General features: G+C 37.2%; 1 protein-coding gene across 1 annotated transcript; it reads right to left on the reverse strand.

Annotated features, from left to right (window-relative positions):
- Positions 1-160: 160 nt before the first annotated feature.
- LOC129729335 (uncharacterized) lies at positions 161-17,774 on the reverse strand. Its single transcript, XM_055687847.1, has 2 exons — positions 16,936-17,774; positions 161-441 (listed from the first exon to the last, which is right to left on the reverse strand). The coding sequence occupies exons 1-2, from the start codon at positions 17,606-17,608 to the stop codon at positions 245-247; spliced, it is 870 nt and encodes a 289-aa protein (XP_055543822.1). The 5' UTR covers positions 17,609-17,774; the 3' UTR covers positions 161-244.
- Positions 17,775-22,398: the final 4,624 nt, after the last annotated feature.

Below are 22,398 nucleotides of genomic sequence, written 5' to 3' on the forward strand. Positions count from 1 at the left end.
GAATTTGATAAAGCACGTCAACCAATTGGATCTGTTTCATTCAAAATTAGCATGGGGAGAAACACAGTAGCAAATTCACATATGAGTATACGAGTTGAATCGAACTACACAGAATACTTTGGAATTCGGATATATTTTATCGAATATATAAAGCTTAAACTTAAACTTTAAATTTTCACAGAGGCTTGAAATGAAAAAAGAAACATTTTAAAGTATGTACAGTGCGTCATAAATCAAAAGCATATCAATCCCGGTGCTGCTTGTGGGGCACGTCTACTTTGTCCTGTACCTTTCGGCGTGGTGTCGGCAACACCGGATTCGATGGGGCACGGTCCCATGGTTGATAAGCACTACAATAGCACGGTTTCCATCCGACCCCGCTGGAATCATCGTGTCGGCCCACATGGTACGGAATGTAGCTCTTCACGAAGATGGGATTACCTGTGAAGAAAAAGAACAGTGATTGCTTTACCATTTTACTGGTCGATTGAATCTGTGCTTGTTTTTGCGTTAAATTACATGAAAAAAAACTCTCGCAATTCGCAAATTGCAAAAATTGTACACGAACTAAGTGACGAAGCTTGCGTAGTAACATCATGACAGTCATTCTAATCTTTTGATATCCATTTTACTGAGTGTTTGATTAATCTCATAGAAAAAAAGCATTTTGAAATGATTTAGAGAGAGTAGTTCAAAGAGAAATTGAGTATCTAGAGCCAGATATTTTTGCTAGCTCTTTTCCCGCGAAAACATTTTTTTTCCTTACAATCAGAAACATTTTTCTCAAAATATCTTGTTTTTATTGACGATATTTTACAAGTCGTTCATACATTGTACATAGATACTTTTACAGGAAAAAGAATCCCTAATGACAATTTCCTCATGCCATTTTCAAGTTTTTGCAGATATGTGTTCTATAAGCTTTGTAGGTACGACGGAAAACAAATTTTCATAAAATATTGAAATGGTGAAAAATAAAAAATATAAATATATAAAAAAATAATCCTTACTTGTAAATTTTTTCGTGGCTGTGCATCCTCAAATTCATTATTTTCAACTGTAGAAAATATCTAATATATAAATTTCTGAATACTGTAAAAGCGTAAGAGTCGCATATGGAAATGCTCACAGTTGAGAAAATTGTAAATGAAGTTCTAATCTTGAATTTATAGCAGATAATTATGATTTAACTAAAATTATGTTTTGTTCAACTATATGTTCATGAGGTGAAGCATTATGTATTTCCATGAGTTATAAGAACTTTTGCATGAATTCCAGGCTTGGAAATAAATTATGGGACTCGTTTGCCTTTATTTTTTTCTCTATATACGAAAAAATTAAAGCATATCAGTCTCCGCGCATTGTGAGACGGCCAAGGCAATTATTATTATTTCCTTTTGTGTCTATCATGTAGACAGCTTATTTTAATCCATTATTTTTGGACCATAGAATTGCAATATAGCGATTTGGTTTTAACGGAGAGCAGCATGAACCGGTGCATGTTATTTACCAGAAAGCAACTACAGCTGATAGACGAAAGCTCGTTCGACATAGAGTCTACTGTGAAATTTTCTAAGAGTCCACAAGAAATTGTTGTAGACCGTAAGGCCTTACTCCCGAACACTTTTTTTTCTACTCATCCCAGATGCAAAGAAGAATTTGTGGAAATAGTTTCCAGAACAAACTTCACTTCAACTTTCGAGTTTCTTCGAAAGTACTCATAGGTTTTATTCAGTTTCAATGTCTCTACCCTATTTTTAATTGAACCTTGCAAACATGAACTGTGTTTTAATTTATTTCAGTCAATGATATTTGTATGTGAACACTTTTCTTTTAACTGATAACAAATGTGAAATGTTGTTTTTAAAAGACAATTGAATATATACTTAGGATGGGACTCATATGCCTTTATTTTCAATATGGAACAGGCAAGGTTTGGTATTTTTCCAGTATTTTCCAGAACAAACTTTCAAATTTCATTAAGGCATACGGAAATTTGGAAAAATTTAGATACATTGACAGCATAAACTAAAATTTGCCTAAAAGTCATATGGGACTGTTATGCTTTTATGGGTGTGCAGTGTATGGTTAAATGATTAGCAGAAATTTCATAAAACTGGAAATTGATTAGAAATTTCCAGCACTTTCTCAAGATTGTAATTTTTTCCTGCAGGTTGTAGAGGCGCTCGAATATGCAACAATTTCGATGGATTCAGTTAGATAAGTACAAATTATTGTTTCGATTGTGTTATATGTTGATATTCGAGCATATACCCAGTTAAAAATTTTCAACGCCTTATCGTACGCCGCACTGAAAGTGTAGGAATATGTTGCGTGTGTGGATTTCAATATCGTTCTTTTGTTGCTGTTTTTTCGATCTCCATCATACATTCTCTATGCGTTTGCTTAGGGACTATCCACTTTCCACGTGAACAGTTTTTTAACGATTTTGAACCCCCCTCCACCTCCGTGGACAACTGCCCATATAAACTCTAAAAATTTTGTATGGACCGTGGACATTACACCAGTCATAAGTGACGTTCTCCGTACATATACCGTCAAACGTGTATAGACCATTTTACGAACTTGTAGGGTAGGATACGCGGTATTTGCTATTCCATGTTTTCTGTTGAAGTTTTATTCATGAAACGTCTCACAAAATGGTCTACTGACGTGTAGGGTCGATTCTATCTCGCTCAATCTGTAAATCGTCGCATCTCTGTTCCGATTTTACCACTTTTTATGTAAACTTGTGGATGATCTGTTTGGATGACATTATGCGGGGAATGAATGTAGAAAAGAGGGACACGTCTCTGCTGCAATGTTGTTGTAATAACTTATTTCAATGCATGTTTACAGCCGAAGAAAGGAGCATATTGATATGTCATGAATTAGTCTCAAAAAAAAAAAATCATCACTTGTTCTGGGAACACAATATAACGGGCGCCTTCCATATGTTTTGCGATTCGTTCTTCTTTTTTTTTGCGTTTTCTTCATTAAAAATATGAAAAGTTCAACAATGGAAAGCAGTCAACCGCAATCTTCTTTACATGTCATAATACTTCTTATTTTGTTTTATAACTCATTTTTTTAAATAACTCATTATATGTACATGATCATATCTTAATTGTTAAAAATTAACCCAATTAAATCATGGTCATACCACTTTTCAAAGTCCTGATGAAAAACCCACCCCACTAGCAAAAATTCCCTTCCGTGGTCTTTGTAAGGATACAGAGGTATACTCGGTCTCCAACAAAACGTAGACTACGTTCTAACATACCTTCCTCATTGTAGCTTTCGTGCGGCATTCGCACATTTCAGGAATGAAAAAAAAAATTTTTTTTGCACAAATGAGAACTCAAATGAAGTTTCTCAATGGAAAGTAACAAAAAATCATTTTTACTTTCATTATTAATTCGAATTAAAGTTATTATTACCCCCTCGCAAAAGAGAGAGAATCACGTAAAGACAAATTGTTATTGTATCCTTGAGTATCGCTTACACTCTTGATATTACTTTAAACAGATTTCAAATAAGTTTAACTAACGTTGTGATAAACCTATTTTAGTATTGTAGGGGAATTGGGGCAAAACTGACTTGTTGCTGACATTTTACGTGGATCAGACACCTACCAATCGATTTCTGAGACTTTTTTACTCAATATAAGCTATGATTTGACTACCACTTTTCAATATTAGCGCTTTAAATAATGCTCCTACATACTCGATCACGGTGCTTCCACAGACCGTTATTATAAAAAAAATGCACCAAAGAATCTGAGTACACCATTCGATTCGTTATGACGTCCAGAATCTCTGGTCAAAATTTCAAAATCATCGTACAGTACATTTTTGAGTGCCCTTTTGATGGTCGTAAAGTACAAAAAAGGGATATTAAAACGACGAAATAATCAATGTGAAGCACGTTTTTTTATTATTATTATTATTTATTATAATTCATCTGACAAGTTATAGTCTTAATGAATAAAAAAAAATTAAATTACTTAAATTTAACAGATATTAAAAAAGTCTAGCTGATAGCAGTTTCTGTTTATAAACATTCGAGGTACATCCAAAATCAAACAGTTGACTAGTTTTGTTGAAGATACGGATTATTCTGGAGATTGGTTCAAAGTAACCAAAGACAGAGCGATGGAACGGCGTTATAAACATTTCATCCAGTGATCTGCGTTGAATTCGACCAGGAGCATTCAGAGAAAACTTGCTTAGAAGAGTCGGGCAGTCGATTTCACCTAGAATAACTTTAGCAGCAACCATTGCCTGCTGAATTTTTCTTCTACGTTCCAGAGAAGCAATCCCTAACAGATCACAACGGTGTTCATAAGGAGGAAGGTTCAGCCTGTCTGTCCAAGGCAGTCTACGAAGTGCGAAACGGACAAAACGCTTCTGCAGTCTCTCAATCCTATCAATCCAAGTTGTCTGGTATGGTGCCCACACTACAGCTGACGACTCCACAATCGATCTTACTAACGCCGAATATAGCGATATCACCCAATGGATATCAGTGAAATCTTTAGACACCTTCATAAGAAATCCTAGCTGACGACTTGAACGGTCAATAATATTGGCTCGATGCGGGCCAAAAGTCAATTTATCATCAAGTAGTACCCCAAGGTCGTTAATTTCATTGACACGAGCAAGAGGTGTACGTCCGATTGTATAAGTGGCTTTTATGGGATAACTACATCGATGGAATGAAATTACAGCACATTTCTGGACACTTATAGTCATTAGGTTTTTTTGACACCAATCTTCAAAAATATCCAACAGATCTTGCAGTCTTTGGCAGTCGGAAAATTTGTCAATGACCATATATATCTTTAGATCGTCAGCATAAAACAGTTTACATCCTCTTCCAAGACGGGATGCAACATCATTTATATACAAAACGAAAAGGAGCGGTCCAAGATTACTCCCTTGAGAAACGCCGGAGATATTTGTAAATCGTCGGGATATGCAGGATCCAAGTTTGACACTCAGGCTTCTATCATTTAGGTACGATTGCAACCATTTAACCAGGTCGTCGGAGACACCCATTCTAGCGAGTTTTTCGAGTAATATTCGATGATCAATTTTATCAAACGCAGCCTTCAAGTCTGTGTATACAGCATCGACCTGCTTCCCGTTTTCAACATGAGCGATACAGTCCGAAGTGAAACAAAGCAAATTAGTTGTCACAGAACGACAAGGATAAAAACCGTGTTGATCACTAGAGATGATGCTTTTTGTGTGAAACAGCAGATGATCACTTAGAATCATTTCGAATAATTTCGAGCAGGCGCTTAGTGATGTTATACCTCGATAATTACGAATATCTTGTCTGTTTCCTTTTTTGTGAATCGGAGCAATATGCGAGTTTTTCCAAAGAGCTGGGAATTTGCCTTGTCGTAAAGACCAATTAAATATTTTTACTAGTGGATTAGCAAGCTCACTGATGCATTTTTTGAATACGACAGCAGGGATACCATCAGGTCCTGGAGCATTGGAGGTTTTCAACCTTTTCGCCGCCTTTAGAAGAGCTTCCTCGGTTATCTCAGGGACGTCAGCCGAAATCATGTTTATTGGGATATCGGAAGCAGCGAGTGCAGCTTCATCAGTAGTAGCAGTAGTTGTATTGAAAACAGCAGAAAAATGATCAGCAAACAATTCACATTTAATCAATGGGTCCATAGTGGATTTATCATCTAGAAAAACTTTCGCTGGTATTCCATTATTATTCCTTCGCTTTGTTCTAACAAACTGCCAAAAACTCTTCGGGTTTCGCCGCAGATTATTTTGCGTGTTGGTAACGTACTGTTTATATAAGCGAGTATTCAATCTACGGTACAGTTGACTTGCTTGCTTAAAACTGCATCTAGAGAGCGGGGTGCGAATTTTGCGATAGTGACGCTGACATGCTTTCATTTCCCGCTTTAGTACTTGCAAAGAACGATTACCCCACGGCGGTTTTCTTGGTTTTCGCTGGACAGGAACATTTGAATTCAACCATTGTAGCAGCACCTCCACAAACCTGGATACAGCATCGTCGACATCAGCCCTACTAAACACACTGTTCCAGTTGTACGCAGCTAAAAACACTTTCAAGGCATTGAAATCAATGCGCTTAAAATCTAATCGAGGTGTATCGTCACACGAGCATAACGGAATGCCACTCACACCTTTTAGGGTTATATCAAGCGGTGGGTGCGGGGCATCTATCTTGACGAGAGGAACAGCTGCTTCAACAACGGTACACTGCTCCAGGTTACAGAAAGCGAGATCGAGAATATTTCCCCAAGGATTGCTGATAATATTATACTGATGCAAGTTCATCGTTGCCATGCAATCTAGTAAAGCAGCACTAGCACTACTGATACCGTCTTGGTTTGTTACCACAGCATAGGCTTCAGTCATTTTCCACGCGATATTTGCTTGATTGAAATCACCACAAACAAGGATGTTATCATCAATCTTAGCGCATTCTAACGGTTTGCGAATAGACTCTGCAAAGTTTTGTACAAAAGCAGCATTGTTGCAAACATCGGGGGGAATGTATCCTGCAACCAGGAATAAGTCCAACTCCACCAAAGCGATTCGAACAATAATAGTTTCATATTCCTCTGCGCTGTCAATGCATGATGAAGCGTGTTTGCGATGGACAGCGATCGTACTCCACCGCCAGATCTTTTTTTACTGTTTTTTAAACACCGTTCAGTACGGTAAACTATATAGTCATCACCAAAAAGTTGTTCAGATGTGATACTGTCAGTGAGATTGGTTTCGACTAACATAATAGCATCATATTCACAGCTACTGACAGATAACAGTATTTCATCGATCTTTGTTCGAAGTCCCCGTACATTTTGAAAGTAGAGATTAACTGTCTCCTTCGATCGAGTATCCTCAACAGAATCCGTGCGGTGTCTGGCCATACCCTGGAAGTGCGATACAATCCGAGCATGTTGTGCGGTCATACTATTTTGAAAATACTCGCCTTCGACGAGGGGGTAAACAACCTCGCCGTCCTCATTGAAACGCTTTGAGTTATTCAAAATCAATGATGATAATGCTGCTCGCGTAGTCGCTAATGCTACCCGTTGCTGACTGTCAGGAACATATCAGGGATCATCTATCTGGAAATTTTGTGCAGGTGGTGTTGCTGCATAGTCTAAGTTATCACAGAGATACTCGCCTTCGACGAGGGTGGAAACACCTTCGCCATCCGCATTAAAAAGCCCTGAATTGGTTATGGTACATCTACGGTAATTGTCTTCTACATCTAATTTATCAGAGCATCCAAAAATCGGGTCAGGTTGGCAGGCTGAGCAAGTTGTGCGCCGGGCAGCTGGCTCCACCAGAAGTAAAGCTGTTTCATTTAGGGAACAACTGGTGTAACCATTGGGGTTGCTGATGTCACACCAAGTCCGTTTTTTGATCCGTTATCTTCGAATTCTCTAAATAAAATTCCGGCTGGCCAAGTGCTTGGCGTCATTGCTATTGTTTTGTGCTTTGGATCAATGCCCACTTTGAAGGAAACAAATTGAAGTGATTTCACATCAACATCTCGTTTGACCAATCTGACGACATCGGCTGGCTCGTCGCACTGTTTACATTCTTTGATTATTGTTTGAATTTTATCGACGGTAACGTCCGGATGAATCCTAGATAAATAAATCCAGAACTTTTTTTCTGCTACAGGAACTGTCACAATTGTTGTCGAAAGACTAGTGTTCGTTCCAGCTACGATGTCTCGGTTAGAAATAGGCTGTTCTTCACGGCGACGTTTTTGTGTCGGACGGTAAACCGCTGGCCACATATTGCGTGAACCTCGGGGAGTATATTCAGTTTTATCTGCAAGACTGGTAGCTTTCACTCCTTCCTTGCGTATCTCAGCTTTCAGTTCATTAATTGCATCTGTCTGCTTGATTAAGTCAGCGATTGTATTGCCAAGAGCGGCAATAGTAGGGCGGAAAGTAGCAAATTTTATCAGCTTCAAACATCCGTCACAAAACCACAAGATGTTTTCGTTGGAAGCCTTCAGTTTCGCAAAGTGCTGATTATTAAGCCCAGCACATTTAAAATGAGCCACCGTGTCGCAAAAGCCTTGGCACTTGATATAGTCGGTATCCTTTGTCGGTTTAGCGCACTTGTCACAAACAAACTCCATTGTTCAACTTAATGGGAGTACCGGCACTATTCAGCGCGCAAAGATTATCGAAATTACGAGCACTTAGAGTTTTTTTCGGGTGAACTTCACGTTAGCTTAGCACTGTATAACTTTATTAAGCGGTTTATCACAGTCTAATAGTAAACCAAATAGAAATACACTATGAATTATAAAAAAATTAAACTTAGCACAAATGCAGCGAAATAAACAACAACAGTGTTGCCAGAATGCCACAATTTTCAGCCACAATTTTATGAAACAACTTCCAAAACAGTTTCTACACATTCCAAGTATTATAATTCGAGACATTTACAATTGCTGGGAGGATTTATTTAAAAATCCCACAGTGCACAGTGGTCTAAATTCGAAAAATCGTAATCGTTCTAGATTTGACTATGAAAAATGTTTTGACAATCACAGAAAATTTATAGAGAAAAAACTGATTTTAAAGAAGGGGTGTTCCACAAAAAACTCTATTTTGTCGTGTTCAACGTACAGATAGGACATCGCAGTATTCAGCAATTGTTTTTCTTTTAAAATTTTCCACAATTTTACTGAAGGAAGCAATCCGGTATATTGAAAATTAGAAAAAATATTTTTTTTATCTAACTGTTAGGTGGATTGGTCGAAAAACCAAAAACACCAAAAGTAAGGCGTTGCTCTGTGAAATAATTTCGCTGAAGACATTGAGTACATAAAATCAATTTTTCATAGTCAAATCTAGAACGATCACTATTTTTCGAATTTAGACCACTGTGCACTGTGGGATTTTCAAATAAATCTTTCCACCAATTGTAAATGTCTCGAAATATAATACTTGGAATGTGTAGAAACTGTTTTGGAAGTTGTTTCATAAAATTGTGGCTGAAAAACGTGCTTTACAATAAGTATTTCATCGTTTTAATATCCCTTTTTCGTACTTTACGACCTTCAAAAGGGCATTACTCAAAAATGTACCGTACGATGATTTTGAAATTTTGACCAGAGGATCTGGACGTCACAACGAATCGAATGGTGTAGTCAGATTCTTTAGTGCATTTTTTTATAATAACGGTCTGTGGGAACACCGTGCGATATTATTTCGCTTTATGAAATATACTAAAACCACGCCAAAACCGTTTTCGTAGAATCACCGTTTTGAGCTCAGTTTTTGTCCGATTTAAAATTTGTTTTTTTTTTTTTTTAAAGATGGGTAAGAAAATGATAATACGTGGACAAACTCCTAGAAGTTTGATCTTGGGCTTTAAAAAATGGCGTCGAAAAAACATTGAAAATTTCCGATTTCTAAAAATTCAAAATGGCGCCAAGGTTGCCCCTTAAGGTGAAATGTGTTCAAACTCGGGGGAAATTTGATTTTGCTTCAAAATACATGAAAAAATCATACATAGAAGCCAAGGCAAAAAAATTGTTGCACTGTGTTGTTTGCTTAATTATTACTCGGCAAGCAAATATTGACCGTCATTTCAGGCAAATATTTGCTTTTTGTAATGCCCACTTTAGTGCTGCTATACACTCTGATGACATCAGTTTCGTGTTTGATAGGGAATTTAGTTTTAGTTTTTATCTGGAACTCGAGAATCCCGGGATGCCGGGAATCAAAATATCTGTTTATAAGGTATCTCCCGGAAAATAGTTCCCTAGATTGCAAACCCTAATAATTACATTCCTATGTGCAGGGCTGGATTTAAGGGGGAGGCAAACAGGGCAAATGCCCCTAGCTTCCCGACACGAGAATTCACATAATATCTTTCACAGCAGCTTTCAAAAGTTTTGCTTTTCGAAAAAAGTTCTTATGCAAAATTTAAGCACAATTTGGTTTCGTTAAGCGAACCCTCAAAACGATTAAAGTTTGATTTTTCTTCTTTTACGTTATTTTCCTGGAATAACTTCGAACAAATTTGTTATTTTCTCAGGAACCACCCGTAATTCAACATCAAATATAAAAATTCGAATGAAGACAAATGTCTATCAACAAATTAGTGAATTTGAGCTGAATGTACCACAACCCTTCTGCAAAACTATGTAAAAAGTATGAAATTCAAACGAAAAAGTAACCATCTTTAGCCGCTTGTCATCGACTAAGATGCAAATATATGCAGCTGGAATCTTTAACAAATCATTTCTAGGTCCTAAATCCTTCGTTTGGTGGTAATTTGGTGACAGTATCTCGCGCGGAACACATTTGAAAGTTTACATGAATTTAAGTATGAGTGGTGCTCTCTGACTTTATTACTACGTTCCCTCTTACGACTAATTATGATTACAGGTTAGCACATACCTATCCAAACAACACCGCAATAGCGAAACAAACCTGTTTTCTGAAGTCTTATGATGAAAGCAAACAAATAAAGCAATTGAATTTGTTCTACAGCGGATATGTACACAATGTAAAAAAACAAGTCTGCTCAAATTTATTTTGCAAGTGTCAAACACCTTCCCTTATCTCGTGCTCAAGAGAAGACTGTTCATAAAATCGGCCAACAAAAACAGCTTCTCTGCATTCTCAGGTTTATTACCGATCCATTAAACCAATAATAACCAGAAAACAAAAAAAAACTTTTTTTCTATTTTAGGCCTATGGGCGAACCACTGTGCAGTGATGCGTGAAGTTATTTCACAATTTGCAATGATCTTACCTCTAAATGTTTTAAGGAAAGAGGACCTCACGAAAAAATCTGCCCCGGTTCTACCAACATCCAAATTCGTTATTTTTGTGATATGTTGAAAAAAGTAGTAGGTTGTATCTGAGACCCGACCGCATTACTGATGTAGGACCACGCAAATTGGTCTCATCGAATTCTTTAATGTTTTACTGCTCAAAATATTTGAAAATATGTCCTTACTGTGCTTCGTATCCGTTATTGCTGGAACATCTAATTTAATTAAATATTTGTCTACCACGATTCATAGATTTTGTCGACAACAACACATTCAAACTATCTATCAAGATATTGGAGTTCGAAAGTTGTGGATAAATTTAAAAGAGACTAAGTACGTACGTTGTACTTTGGACACGACAACATCGATTTTTTAGTGACACCCAGCGTTGCCATTGTGCCAGATAAATCTGGATTTTGCCAGATTTCTGTTTGCGCGCCAGACAAACAGATAAACCTCAGAATCTGCCAGATATTTGTAAATGAGCCAGATATTTGCCAGATTTCATCCGTGTGGTCTCGCAAAAAGGTCATTACTGCGAGATGGGCCGTGCCTGTTCTTTACTTCCCTACACCCGGCGAGAGCAAAAAAAAACCTAAATTAATCCACCTAGCGGTCAGACCCAGCCTTTCTCATTCAAACTTATAATTTGTAAAAATAGATTTACATGAACGCTTCAATCCAATAAATGTGTATTCACTTTTTGGGTTCTAAAATAATGATGTTGTAATAGAAGTATAAAATATGAAATTTGACGTAATGTAAATGCTCAAGAAATAGCGAAATAAAAGAAATGACTCTTAATTTCGAACAATTCAATCACGAGCGATACCGGGAACATTCAATTGGTACGATACCACATTTAAATTATGTTGTGGCCACATATATTGATCAAAGCAGGTATAGTTTCAAACAGCCTTTGAATTTCCTTATTTTCCATAACTTTTGAACCACATATCAAATTGTTATGAAGCTTGTTATTTGTAAGTTTCAGAGATGACTCGTTCGTATGACACTAGTTATGTTCAAATAAGTCGTGTAATCTATGAGATAATAGAAATTCGTTGTTTTATTAACAATTTAATACATAATGATTCGATTATAATCAAATGGAATGGGAACGTATAGGGCAGCCAAACTTTGAAACCACGTGTTAATTCATAATTCATCAGTTAACCCTTAACTAGCCCGTTCATCTGATAATACTATTGATCAAATCGGTTGTGTACTTTCTGAGATAATGAAATTTCGTGATTTTCACAATTCGATACATTACAGACGAAGTTACAGTTCGATTGCAGTAAAATTCAATAAGGTTTTATGAGTCAGCTAGACCTTTCATTTGACACTAATTTCGTGAAAATCGGTTCAGCCATCTCTGAGAAAAGTGAGTGAGTTTATGTACTCTTCGGAATATGTTTCTTTTCATAGTTAGGTTCACATTTTTAAACATAACAGGCAAAGTGATAGTCCGATTGCAAAAAAATCAATAGGGTCTTATGGGGTAACTAGACCTTTCATATGACACTGATTTTGTGGAAATCGGTCCAGCCATCTCTGAGAAACTTGAGTGAAATTAAACAGTCTTCAGAAGATGTTTCTTTTCATGACTTTTGAACCACATGTTCAATCTGTATAAAATTCAAAAGTTAAGGGTTTTTAAGATAGCCCGTTCATTTGATACCAATTTTATTGAAATCGGTTGTGTGGTTTCTGAGATATTGATGTTTTGTGATTTTTACATTTTTAAACATAACCTCTAAAATAAAAATTCAATTACAAAGAAATTTAATAGGGTCATATGGGGCAACTAGAACTTTAATTTGCATATAATTTGATTAAAATCGGTCCAGCCATCTCTGAGAAAAGTGAGCGAAAATAAAAATCTGCACATACACACACACACATACATACAGAAAATGCTGAGCTCGTCGAACTGAGTCGAGTGATATATGCCATTCGGCCCTTTGGAGCACTTTCATATCTTCGGTTTTGCAATTGCTATACCTTTCTAGGAGAAAGGCAAAAAGTTGAAAAAAATATTAATTAGGAGTAAAATATTGCTGAAGAAATAGCGAAATAAAAGAAATGACTTTGAATTTCGTACACTTCAATCACGAGCAATACCGGGAACGTACGAATAGCACAATACCAAATTTAAATTTTGTTGAGGCCATATGTTTTGATCAAAGCAGTTACAGTTTTTAAGTCTTAGAATTTCGTTTCTTTTCATAACTTTTGAGCCACATATCAAATTGCTATGAAATTTCTTACTTGTGAGTTTGAGAGACAACCCGGGAGAACCTATAGGAAAGCCAAACTTTTCATTTGACACTAAGATTGTTGAATTTAGTCCAGCCATTTTTGGGAAAACGAGTGAATTTGAAAAGTCACCGGAACATGTTTCTTTTCACAATTTTTGAACCACGTGTTTAATCTCTATAAAATTTATCAATTACCCTTCAAATAGCCCGTTCATTTGATACCAATATTGTTCAAATCGGTTGTGTCCTTTCTGAGATAATGAAGTTTCGTGATTTTTATATTTTGATACATTACAGACAAAGTAAGAGACCGATTACATAGAAATTCAATAGGGTTCATGAGGCAGCTAGACCTTTCATTTGACACCAATTTCGTGGAAATCGTTTCAGCCATCTCTGAGAAAAGTGAGTGAGTTTAAATAGTCTTCGGATTATTTTTTTTTCAAAGCTGGATTTCACATTTTTAAACATAACAGGCAAAGTAATAGTCCGATTGCAAAAAAAATCAATAGGATCTTATGGGGTAATTAGACCTTCCAAATGACACTGATTTTGTGGAAATCGGTCCAGCCATCTCTGAGAAACATGAGTGAGATTAAGCACTCTCCAGAACACGTTTCCTTAAGTAACTTCTGAACCACACGTTCAATCTTCATGAAACTCAAAAGTTAAGGGTTTTTAAGCAGCTCGTTCATTTTAAACCAATTTTGTTCAAATCGGTTGAGTAGTTTCTGAGATAATGATGTTTCGTGATTTTCACATTTTTAAACATAACCTCTAAACTAAAAATCCGATTGCAATGAAATTCAATAGGGTCATATGAGGCAACTGGACCTCTCATTTGCAATTAATTTCATGAAGATCGGTCCAGCCATCTCTGAGAAAATTGAGTGAGATTGGGAGAGCGTTACATACACACACATACACACACACACATACGCACACACACACATACAGAAAATGCTCAGCTCGTCAAACTAAGTCGATTGATATACGAGATTCGACCCTTTGGAGCACTTCTATACCTTTGGTTTTTCCAGTGATTGCTATACCTTTCTAGGAGAAAGGCAAAAAGGTCATCACTTTCAATTCTGCCAGGAATTTTATCCAAAAATGAGTGACAGATTTTTGCCAGACTATTTATTTTTGTTTTGTCAGATTTTATTCAAAACTTAGTGGCAACGCTGGTGACACCCCTCCTTTAAATCAGTTTTTTTTGTCTATAATTTTGTCTGTAATGGTGAAACAATTCAAAATGTTTTTATTTATTCAGCTAACCTTCCCTCACAACTTTGTAGAATTTATTGTTTCGACAATCACAGAATAAGTGATAGACAAAAAACCAATTTTGAGAAGGGGTGTACCTTGTAACACTAAAACAATTTGCAATGTTTCCTGTGCTAGAACGCACTAACCAAAATATTGTATGGTTACAAAATGTCTTCTAAAATTATGATCGAAATAATGTGGTCATGTGAAGAGCAGAATTTTTTGAACAAACCATAACAGGTAACAACAAAAAAATAAACTCTAAAACTCATTTAGTTTATGTTACTTTTTTTGAGAGTTCTCTTAATTATTATGTTACTACCTGGTTTTCAAGTTTATATAATCCAGAATTCTTGAAATTACTGTAATTACTAAATTTAGAACTAAATGCCAGCCCCTTAATTCGCCTTGGATAAACTGTCATAAGTACTTTTATATCACAAGTGAACCCAAATTTCGACTCCGTGGTGGAATTGAAAACACTCTTAAAAATAATCAATTTGGAATTGAAAAATGTCAGTATTGAGGCAGCAAGAGGAGGGATTTTTTGAAACAGTGGATTTTTGACATGCAATACACACAATAAATGAAAAGAATGAAACGGCGTGTTTTATAAATTGTCTTGTTTTATTAAAGCCTAAACAAATGACAAAAATGTACTGCCATACGGAGCACAAAAATTATAACATATTCTTTATAATATCTATGACTCAAACGTATAAGGTTACAGTATAGAAGCGAGATTATACTCTCAAAAAACCATAACGTCATGACGAAGCTCATTTGCAAAAATTGAGTTTTCATTGATGTGTGTCATCATTCTATTAAGAATCATTTTTTCAAAAAGTTTGCTTATAGAAGAGAGTAAACTAATTGGACGATAACTTGATGCTTCAGCTGGATTTTTTTCAGGTTTTAAAATTGGAGTGACTTTGGCATTTTTCTATTTTGAGGGAAAATATGCTAATTCAAAGCATATGTTAAAAATTCTCGAAGTCTTTTTAGGAGGATATAAAAAATCCCATCATTTCCTGGTGCTTTCATGTTTTTGAAATTCTTGATAATAGTTCGTATTTTATTCAAGTTTGTTTCTAGTACCTCTTCAGGAAGAAATTCTTGAGTGGTGATCTGATCATACTTTTGTGAAAATTTATTTTTAATAGGACTCATTACTTTCAAATTGAAATTATGAATACTCTCGAACTGCTGAGCAAGTTTTTGAGCTTTTTGTTTATTCGTAAGAAATATGTGGTCACCATCTTTGAGGACTGGAATGAGTTTTGAAGGTTTCTCGTCGAAAGCTTCCAGAAAGGTTTGGAATATGGTTTTAGTTGTTCAACTTCTCTCATAAAATTTTCATTTCGCTATGTTTGATTTTCGTTTGTAAATCTTTAAAAATAACTTTCGAAGCAAGATCACGAGTTCACGAGTACTGATATGCATTGAGCAAGATTCAGTTACTACTTCAATAGTTAAGCGATAATTCTGCTGTTTTTAGATATGCTCTAGAAAATTTTCATCAAACATCATTTGCTTTGCTGCTTTGAAACTTTGCTGCTTAAACAAATTTGAACAGTCTCAAACGACCTCAAACGACATGTGAAGCAATTTGGAGGCCGTTCAACGTGAACAGTTTATGTTGACGAGTGTCCAAGATTCATATAAAATTTTTAGAACATATATGAACGATTGTCCACGGAGAGGAAAGGGGTCTCAAATCACCAAAAACTAGTCCACGTAGAATATGACTTATCCAATATTCCAAAGTAGCATGTTACGTGACGTATACGCTGTTGAGATTATTAGGACTCAACATTGCTTTGAGGAAAAGTTTACCAAAACAATAATAAAAATCTTTTTTGTCTTGAGAACTAATCTAGGAACAAAATTAAAAAACTTTACTCATCGCAGCTTGTTGTTTTGTATCTGCTTGAACCGACTTCCAGCTGGTCTCGAGGTACGATGCTGGCCTAACAAGCCAGTTGTCGTAGGTTCGAGTCTCGGCTCGGGAGAGACTGTTAGTGTTAGTAGGATCGTAGCGCTGGCCCCGCAATTGTCCTGTACACTTAACAGTTGGCTGCGAAGTCTGTGTATAATAAACAGAAGGTCGAGTTCCAAATCGGAATGAAGCACCAAGGCTTTGCTTTGCTTTTTGCTTTGCTTTGCTTGAACCGATTGTTTCTAGGCAATGAGAATCGCTCAAAATCCAGTTAATTTTCAATTCATATTTTGGCATGAAAAACACTTTTTAAATAGCAGGAAATGCATGAATAGTTATAATCTACACATATCTAAACACAATGAGTGAAGATTACGACAAATCCTAAGCTATATGAGCGCCTTTTTATTACAAATTCAAGAAATAATGAGTAGAGTGATCAAAGTCACCCCAGTTTACGGTATTAAAAAATGTACCGTACGACGATTTCGGAATTTTGACCAGAGACTCAGGACGTCATAACGAATCGAATGGTGTGCTCAGATCCATTAGTGCATTTTTTTTAATAATAACGGTCTATAGGAGCACCGTGATTGTATATCTGGAATGGCCAACCGCTGCACAGCAAACACATACCTCTGTAATCATAATCAATCCTTCTAAGGTACGGCCGCTCCGTGGTCCACACGCCCATCACTGGTTGGTAACGATTCCATCCGTCGTAGGGACCTCCCGATTTATGTTCATCCGGGGTATGCATAAACGGAGGTCTTTCGTTCAGCGACACTCCCGGTCTAGGCCTATCACCGTTAATGTGATTCGAAATGGTTGGTTTCGAGGGTTTTTCCCTGGTCGGAATACCATTCATTCCATTAAACACGGGCACACTCGCGTTGTCATCGTCTTCGTCCTGTCCCTTACCGCCCCTCCCAGGTTCGGTTCCGTTCTTGCGCCTACTGTCCACTTTCACATCGACATTGTTAGTTTCATTCGCTGATTCTTCGGAAATTTCGATCGTAATATCGGTGCGAACTCCCACCGTGCGTTGTTCTGCCGACTCCGAACCGGAACTACCCGAACTGCCAGAGCTGCTTTCTTCATTTTCAGGAGTAGCAACACGTTTCAACTTTGAGGTATCAACCGTCACTTGAATTTTTGGATAATTTTTGAACACACTCACAAATCCGTTATCGTTGTTATTTAGATCTTCGGCTTCGGTCAGGTCCACTTTCGCGGAGGGATTCACCGAATCCACCGTATACACGAATGATGCGCAAAAAACCACTACAACTCCCAAGAACTTCTTCATTTTTCGAACCCGCCCCGGACACACGCGTCAAAGGCAAACAGAAATGACTAACGATTCTCCGGTCGCATCAAGTAACGAACCCCGACTGGCGCGATCGCGAGATACAAAATTACCTTAATCGAATTGCATGTTTCCGCGGCCTCCGCCTCTGGTTTGAGTGATACCAGACTTCTCTCAGGCAGCGGGTACCTTACTTCTCTCATCGCATGCGAGGCAATCTACGACAAAGGCAGACGAACCTAATGCCGTAACATAAATGGGTCCGAGGTTATCTGCGAGAACATCGTTTTGCGCCGTTTATTTGCCCTAATCACGATTTTCACGGTCAAGATGCAAAAAAAGACAGATTGGATTGCGAAGGTCAACTTTGAGTCGTAGGATGAGATGATTTAAAAAAAGGATAGGCAGAAAAGAAGATATAGATATAAAAATAAATTCAGAAAAGAGGGGACCTGTTTTAGGGGTTGAAAATGTAATGAAACAGTTACTCCGAAAACAAAACATGAGAAAAATGTAAATCTTATAATACATATTTTTATTCCAATTGTTCTGCCGGATGCATGTTTTCGCTCATCCCAATATATTAGCAAATTCAGCACAATTGCAAAACAAAAGCCTAATTACATTCAATTCCGCTCTGTTAGATCACAATCTGCAAAATACCGGGTCGCGAGGTGTCACCTTTGTTGAAATCGGAAGTTGCGTGATTACAAGACAAGACGCCACTAGTGGCGACCCCTTTTTCTAACGCCTCCAACAGAGACAAACGCACCCAGCTGGGCAGGGCAGCCATCGTGGCGTCTACGAACGAATAAATCAGCATTTGATCTTCAAATAGCCTCGCCCGCTACACATTGCCAAGGTTTGCCACAGGTTGATGGGATGTTGTTGCTGCTAGCTAGGGTTTGAGTCGCAGAGGAACGTGATGAGATGGAAAATTTATGGCCAATTGTCAACTTAGTAGGGAGAGGAGCTTCTAGTGATTGATCAGTCGCCTTTGGGTGATTTACTTATCTTTTGCGCGGGCTCTATTGTTACGTGAGAAAATGCCCTCAGCCAGTTAGCGTAAGTAAGCAAGCAAGCAGACAAGCGATAAGTGCGTCAAAAGTAGTGTTTTTGTACAGCCTAGAACTTTGGGGTAGTGTCAGCAGCTATGGCAATTGTTGACGCTAAGATGAAGTAAGCCGATTAGTGACATTGACCTTGGAAGCATTTGACTTGGGTCCCACGATACAATTATTGCGAACAAAAACGAGTTTCCAAATGATGCTATCATTAACATCGAATTATAAACCGTCAGACATCCGCATTTGAAAGCGAAAATGACGCGTTTAATTCGTGAATATTATTATTATTAGATGGTGGTTTGCTTAGCTAAGCAACTTTTATGATAGAGCATGAACGTACACAATAGTGGGTATCCTCAGAGTGGATTAAAATGTTGCCTATTGTTATTGCGATTCAAATGGACTAAAACGATTTTTATATAGCTTAGTAGATAACGTCATAATCCGGTAACGGAACATCATATTTATTCAGTGAAACTTTTTAGATGTCTCACTACTTAAGACCATTAACACATTCTTCCTGTTACAAAACAATGGTTTTCTGTAATACTAAACAGCAGAATCTGTCAAGTTTCTGCAGATGTTGAGTAAACTTGAAAAGTTTCAGTATGTAAGAAATTTGTATAAATACAAACTTCGTCCCGCCCATTCTTTACACTTATTTAATAGATTTTGAAATTAAAAGCATGGGAATTCCAAACTGTTTCCACAGATTGACCTTGAGATTTTATATGGCCTCTTACAGCATGGTGAATAAGATATAGGTTACATTTCAACACGACGTGATTTCTGAAAAAAGGTTTTTCAAGCTCTATCCCCCCCCCTTTTTGCACTTTTTGGAATTTAGACCGATTTCAACATATTTTCGTATACTTTTTTATTTTTGCAGAATTATTTTCGAATATTATGCATGGTTTAGCGCTGCATCGCATTCAGTTATTTGACCCACAGATTAAAATAAAGCCCTTCAAAACACATTGAAAAAATCAGTGAAAAACTGAAACTTTACTGCAAAGCGAAATTCATGACGAAAATTTACATAAAAAAGATCCTCGATATCTTACCAGGGAGGTGAGATATTGGCATTTTTACATGTAATGGTAAATTGAGCATTTCTACAAATATGCCACTCAAGCTCAGTATTTCCATTGCGCAGAGTTTTATTTTGTCGTTATAGTGCGATTATTTAAATAGTGATTCAAATGTTAAAATAGCTATAACGTATGTTCGAAGAAGTTTCAGGATATTCAAAAATGAATCTTTTAATGTATAAAACTGAGTGATCAATCCACTGAAGAGTGTGAGAGAAAATTTACTCTTCAATTAGATTGAGATAGACGCCAGGTGCCTTAGACAAAATTGTGGGTTATTTTAAAACAAGAGACTTTGCCGAAGACATCATGTTTGTATCTTCTACATATTACACTAGAAAAACCCGATTTTCGATCCAATTTTTTCCTTCTCTTTACCTACTTCTAAGTTTTCAGCCATTCAAAAATACTTCTTTTTCTGAACATGGTGTTTATTTATCTCCCAAAATGAAAAAGTTATTTGACATATTTGTAAAAATGCTTAGTTTTCCATCACTTAAAAAATTCAATACCTCAGCCCCCCGAGAAGATATCAAGGATCTTATTATATGTAAATTTTCGTCATGAATTTTACTCTGTAGTGCAAATTTCAGTTATTGACCGAATTTTTTTTTATAAAAAAATTCAAGGGAAATACGGCTTTTTCACACAATACTTCACACAATACTTTTTTCAGACAGACAGACAGACAGACAGACAGACAGACAGACAGACAGACAGACAGACAGACAGACAGACAGACAGACAGACAGACAGACAGACAGACAGACAGACAGACAGACAGACAGACAGACAGACAGACAGACAGACAGACAGACAGACAGACAGACAGACAGACAGACAGACAGACAGACAGACAGACAGACAGACAGACAGACAGACAGACAGACAGACAGACAGACAGACAGACAGACAGACAGACAGACAGACAGACAGACAGACAGACAGACAGACAGACAGACAGACAGACAGACAGACAGACAGACAGACAGACAGACAGACAGACAGACAGACAGACAGACAGACAGACAGACAGACAGACAGACAGACAGACAGACAGACAGACAGACAGACAGACAGACAGACAGACAGACAGACAGACAGACAGACAGACAGACAGACAGACAGACAGACAGACAGACAGACAGACAGACAGACAGACAGACAGACAGACAGACAGACAGACAGACAGACAGACAGACAGACAGACAGACAGACAGACAGACAGACAGACAGACAGACAGACAGACAGACAGACAGACAGACAGACAGACAGACAGACAGACAGACAGACAGACAGACAGACAGACAGACAGACAGACAGACAGACAGACAGACAGACAGACAGACAGACAGACAGACAGACAGACAGACAGACAGACAGACAGACAGACAGACAGACAGACAGACAGACAGACAGACAGACAGACAGACAGACAGACAGACAGACAGACAGACAGACAGACAGACAGACAGACAGACAGACAGACAGACAGACAGACAGACAGACAGACAGACAGACAGACAGACAGACAGACAGACAGACAGACAGACAGACAGACAGACAGACAGACAGACAGACAGACAGACAGACAGACAGACAGACAGACAGACAGACAGACAGACAGACAGACAGACAGACAGACAGACAGACAGACAGACAGACAGACAGACAGACAGACAGACAGACAGACAGACAGACAGACAGACAGACAGACAGACAGACAGACAGACAGACAGACAGACAGACAGACAGACAGACAGACAGATAGACGTATTATGGTATACCTACAGACAGAACGTATTATGGTATACCTTAATTGTATTATGGCATATAAAAAATATGAATTTTCACAAATATTAATTTTTTTAGAAATAATGCAAAAAATCTTATTTCAAGATCATCATACCTGAAGACGGTTTTAACGTGGATTTCGGAATTCATGCGGTTTTCTGGGGCATTTAGAAAATTATGTATTTTTTACGTGGATCTTAGAGAAGTTATTTATTATTCGGCATGTTTTAAATGGTTTTTTTTTCAAACCATCGCATTAGATTGTTCGATAAATTTTCTTATTCCAATCACTAACATGGCCTAACCTGTTTTTCTTGATTTTCAGTTCGATTCGCAGGTGGATAACACTCAAAAATTTCGTTTTCGCCCTGAGAATGAGAAAATATATCCTTAAAACGTCGGCTTTGACATAGTAAAACGTGTTTTTATAAAACCCGTGACCGAAATTGCCATCATTGAACTAATCTTTACACTAATTTAAACTAATCTTCACAACTACATTAAAACTTGTGTTTAATGTTTTTCTTCGTCTTGAAATAGTATCAAGAAAGTATCAAGTTTTCAAGAGGACGTGAAGAATCAAATTTAAGACAGTTGTGTTGGCTTCCGCGAGGTCATTCATAAAATCGCAGATATCTTTACAATTGCAAGCTGCAATTATGGCTGAAAAGAGGAAAAATTGAAATCCCGTTTATAGAAATACGTACGTGTTATACGACGACGTAGTAGTTGCACTGGCAATCTCTCTTTTTCCACTCTAGTATCCGATTTTTCATCCATTTTTTACATTTCATTGTTGGTTTCGGCACGACTTGTAGATTCACACTTTTTGATGCA

Source organism: Wyeomyia smithii, chromosome 3 (genome assembly GCF_029784165.1).
Source record: "Wyeomyia smithii strain HCP4-BCI-WySm-NY-G18 chromosome 3, ASM2978416v1, whole genome shotgun sequence".
Lineage (NCBI taxonomy): Eukaryota > Metazoa > Arthropoda > Insecta > Diptera > Culicidae > Wyeomyia > Wyeomyia smithii.

Coding starts and splice junctions, on each gene's coding strand:
- LOC129729335 (XM_055687847.1), bottom strand. CDS start 17,608: ATGAAGAAGTTCTTGGGAGTTGTAGTGGTTTTTTGCGCATCATTCGTG. Junction 442..16,935: donor GATTGATTATGATTACAGAG/GTATGTGTTTGC, acceptor TTTTCTTCACAG/GTAATCCCATCTTCGTGAAG.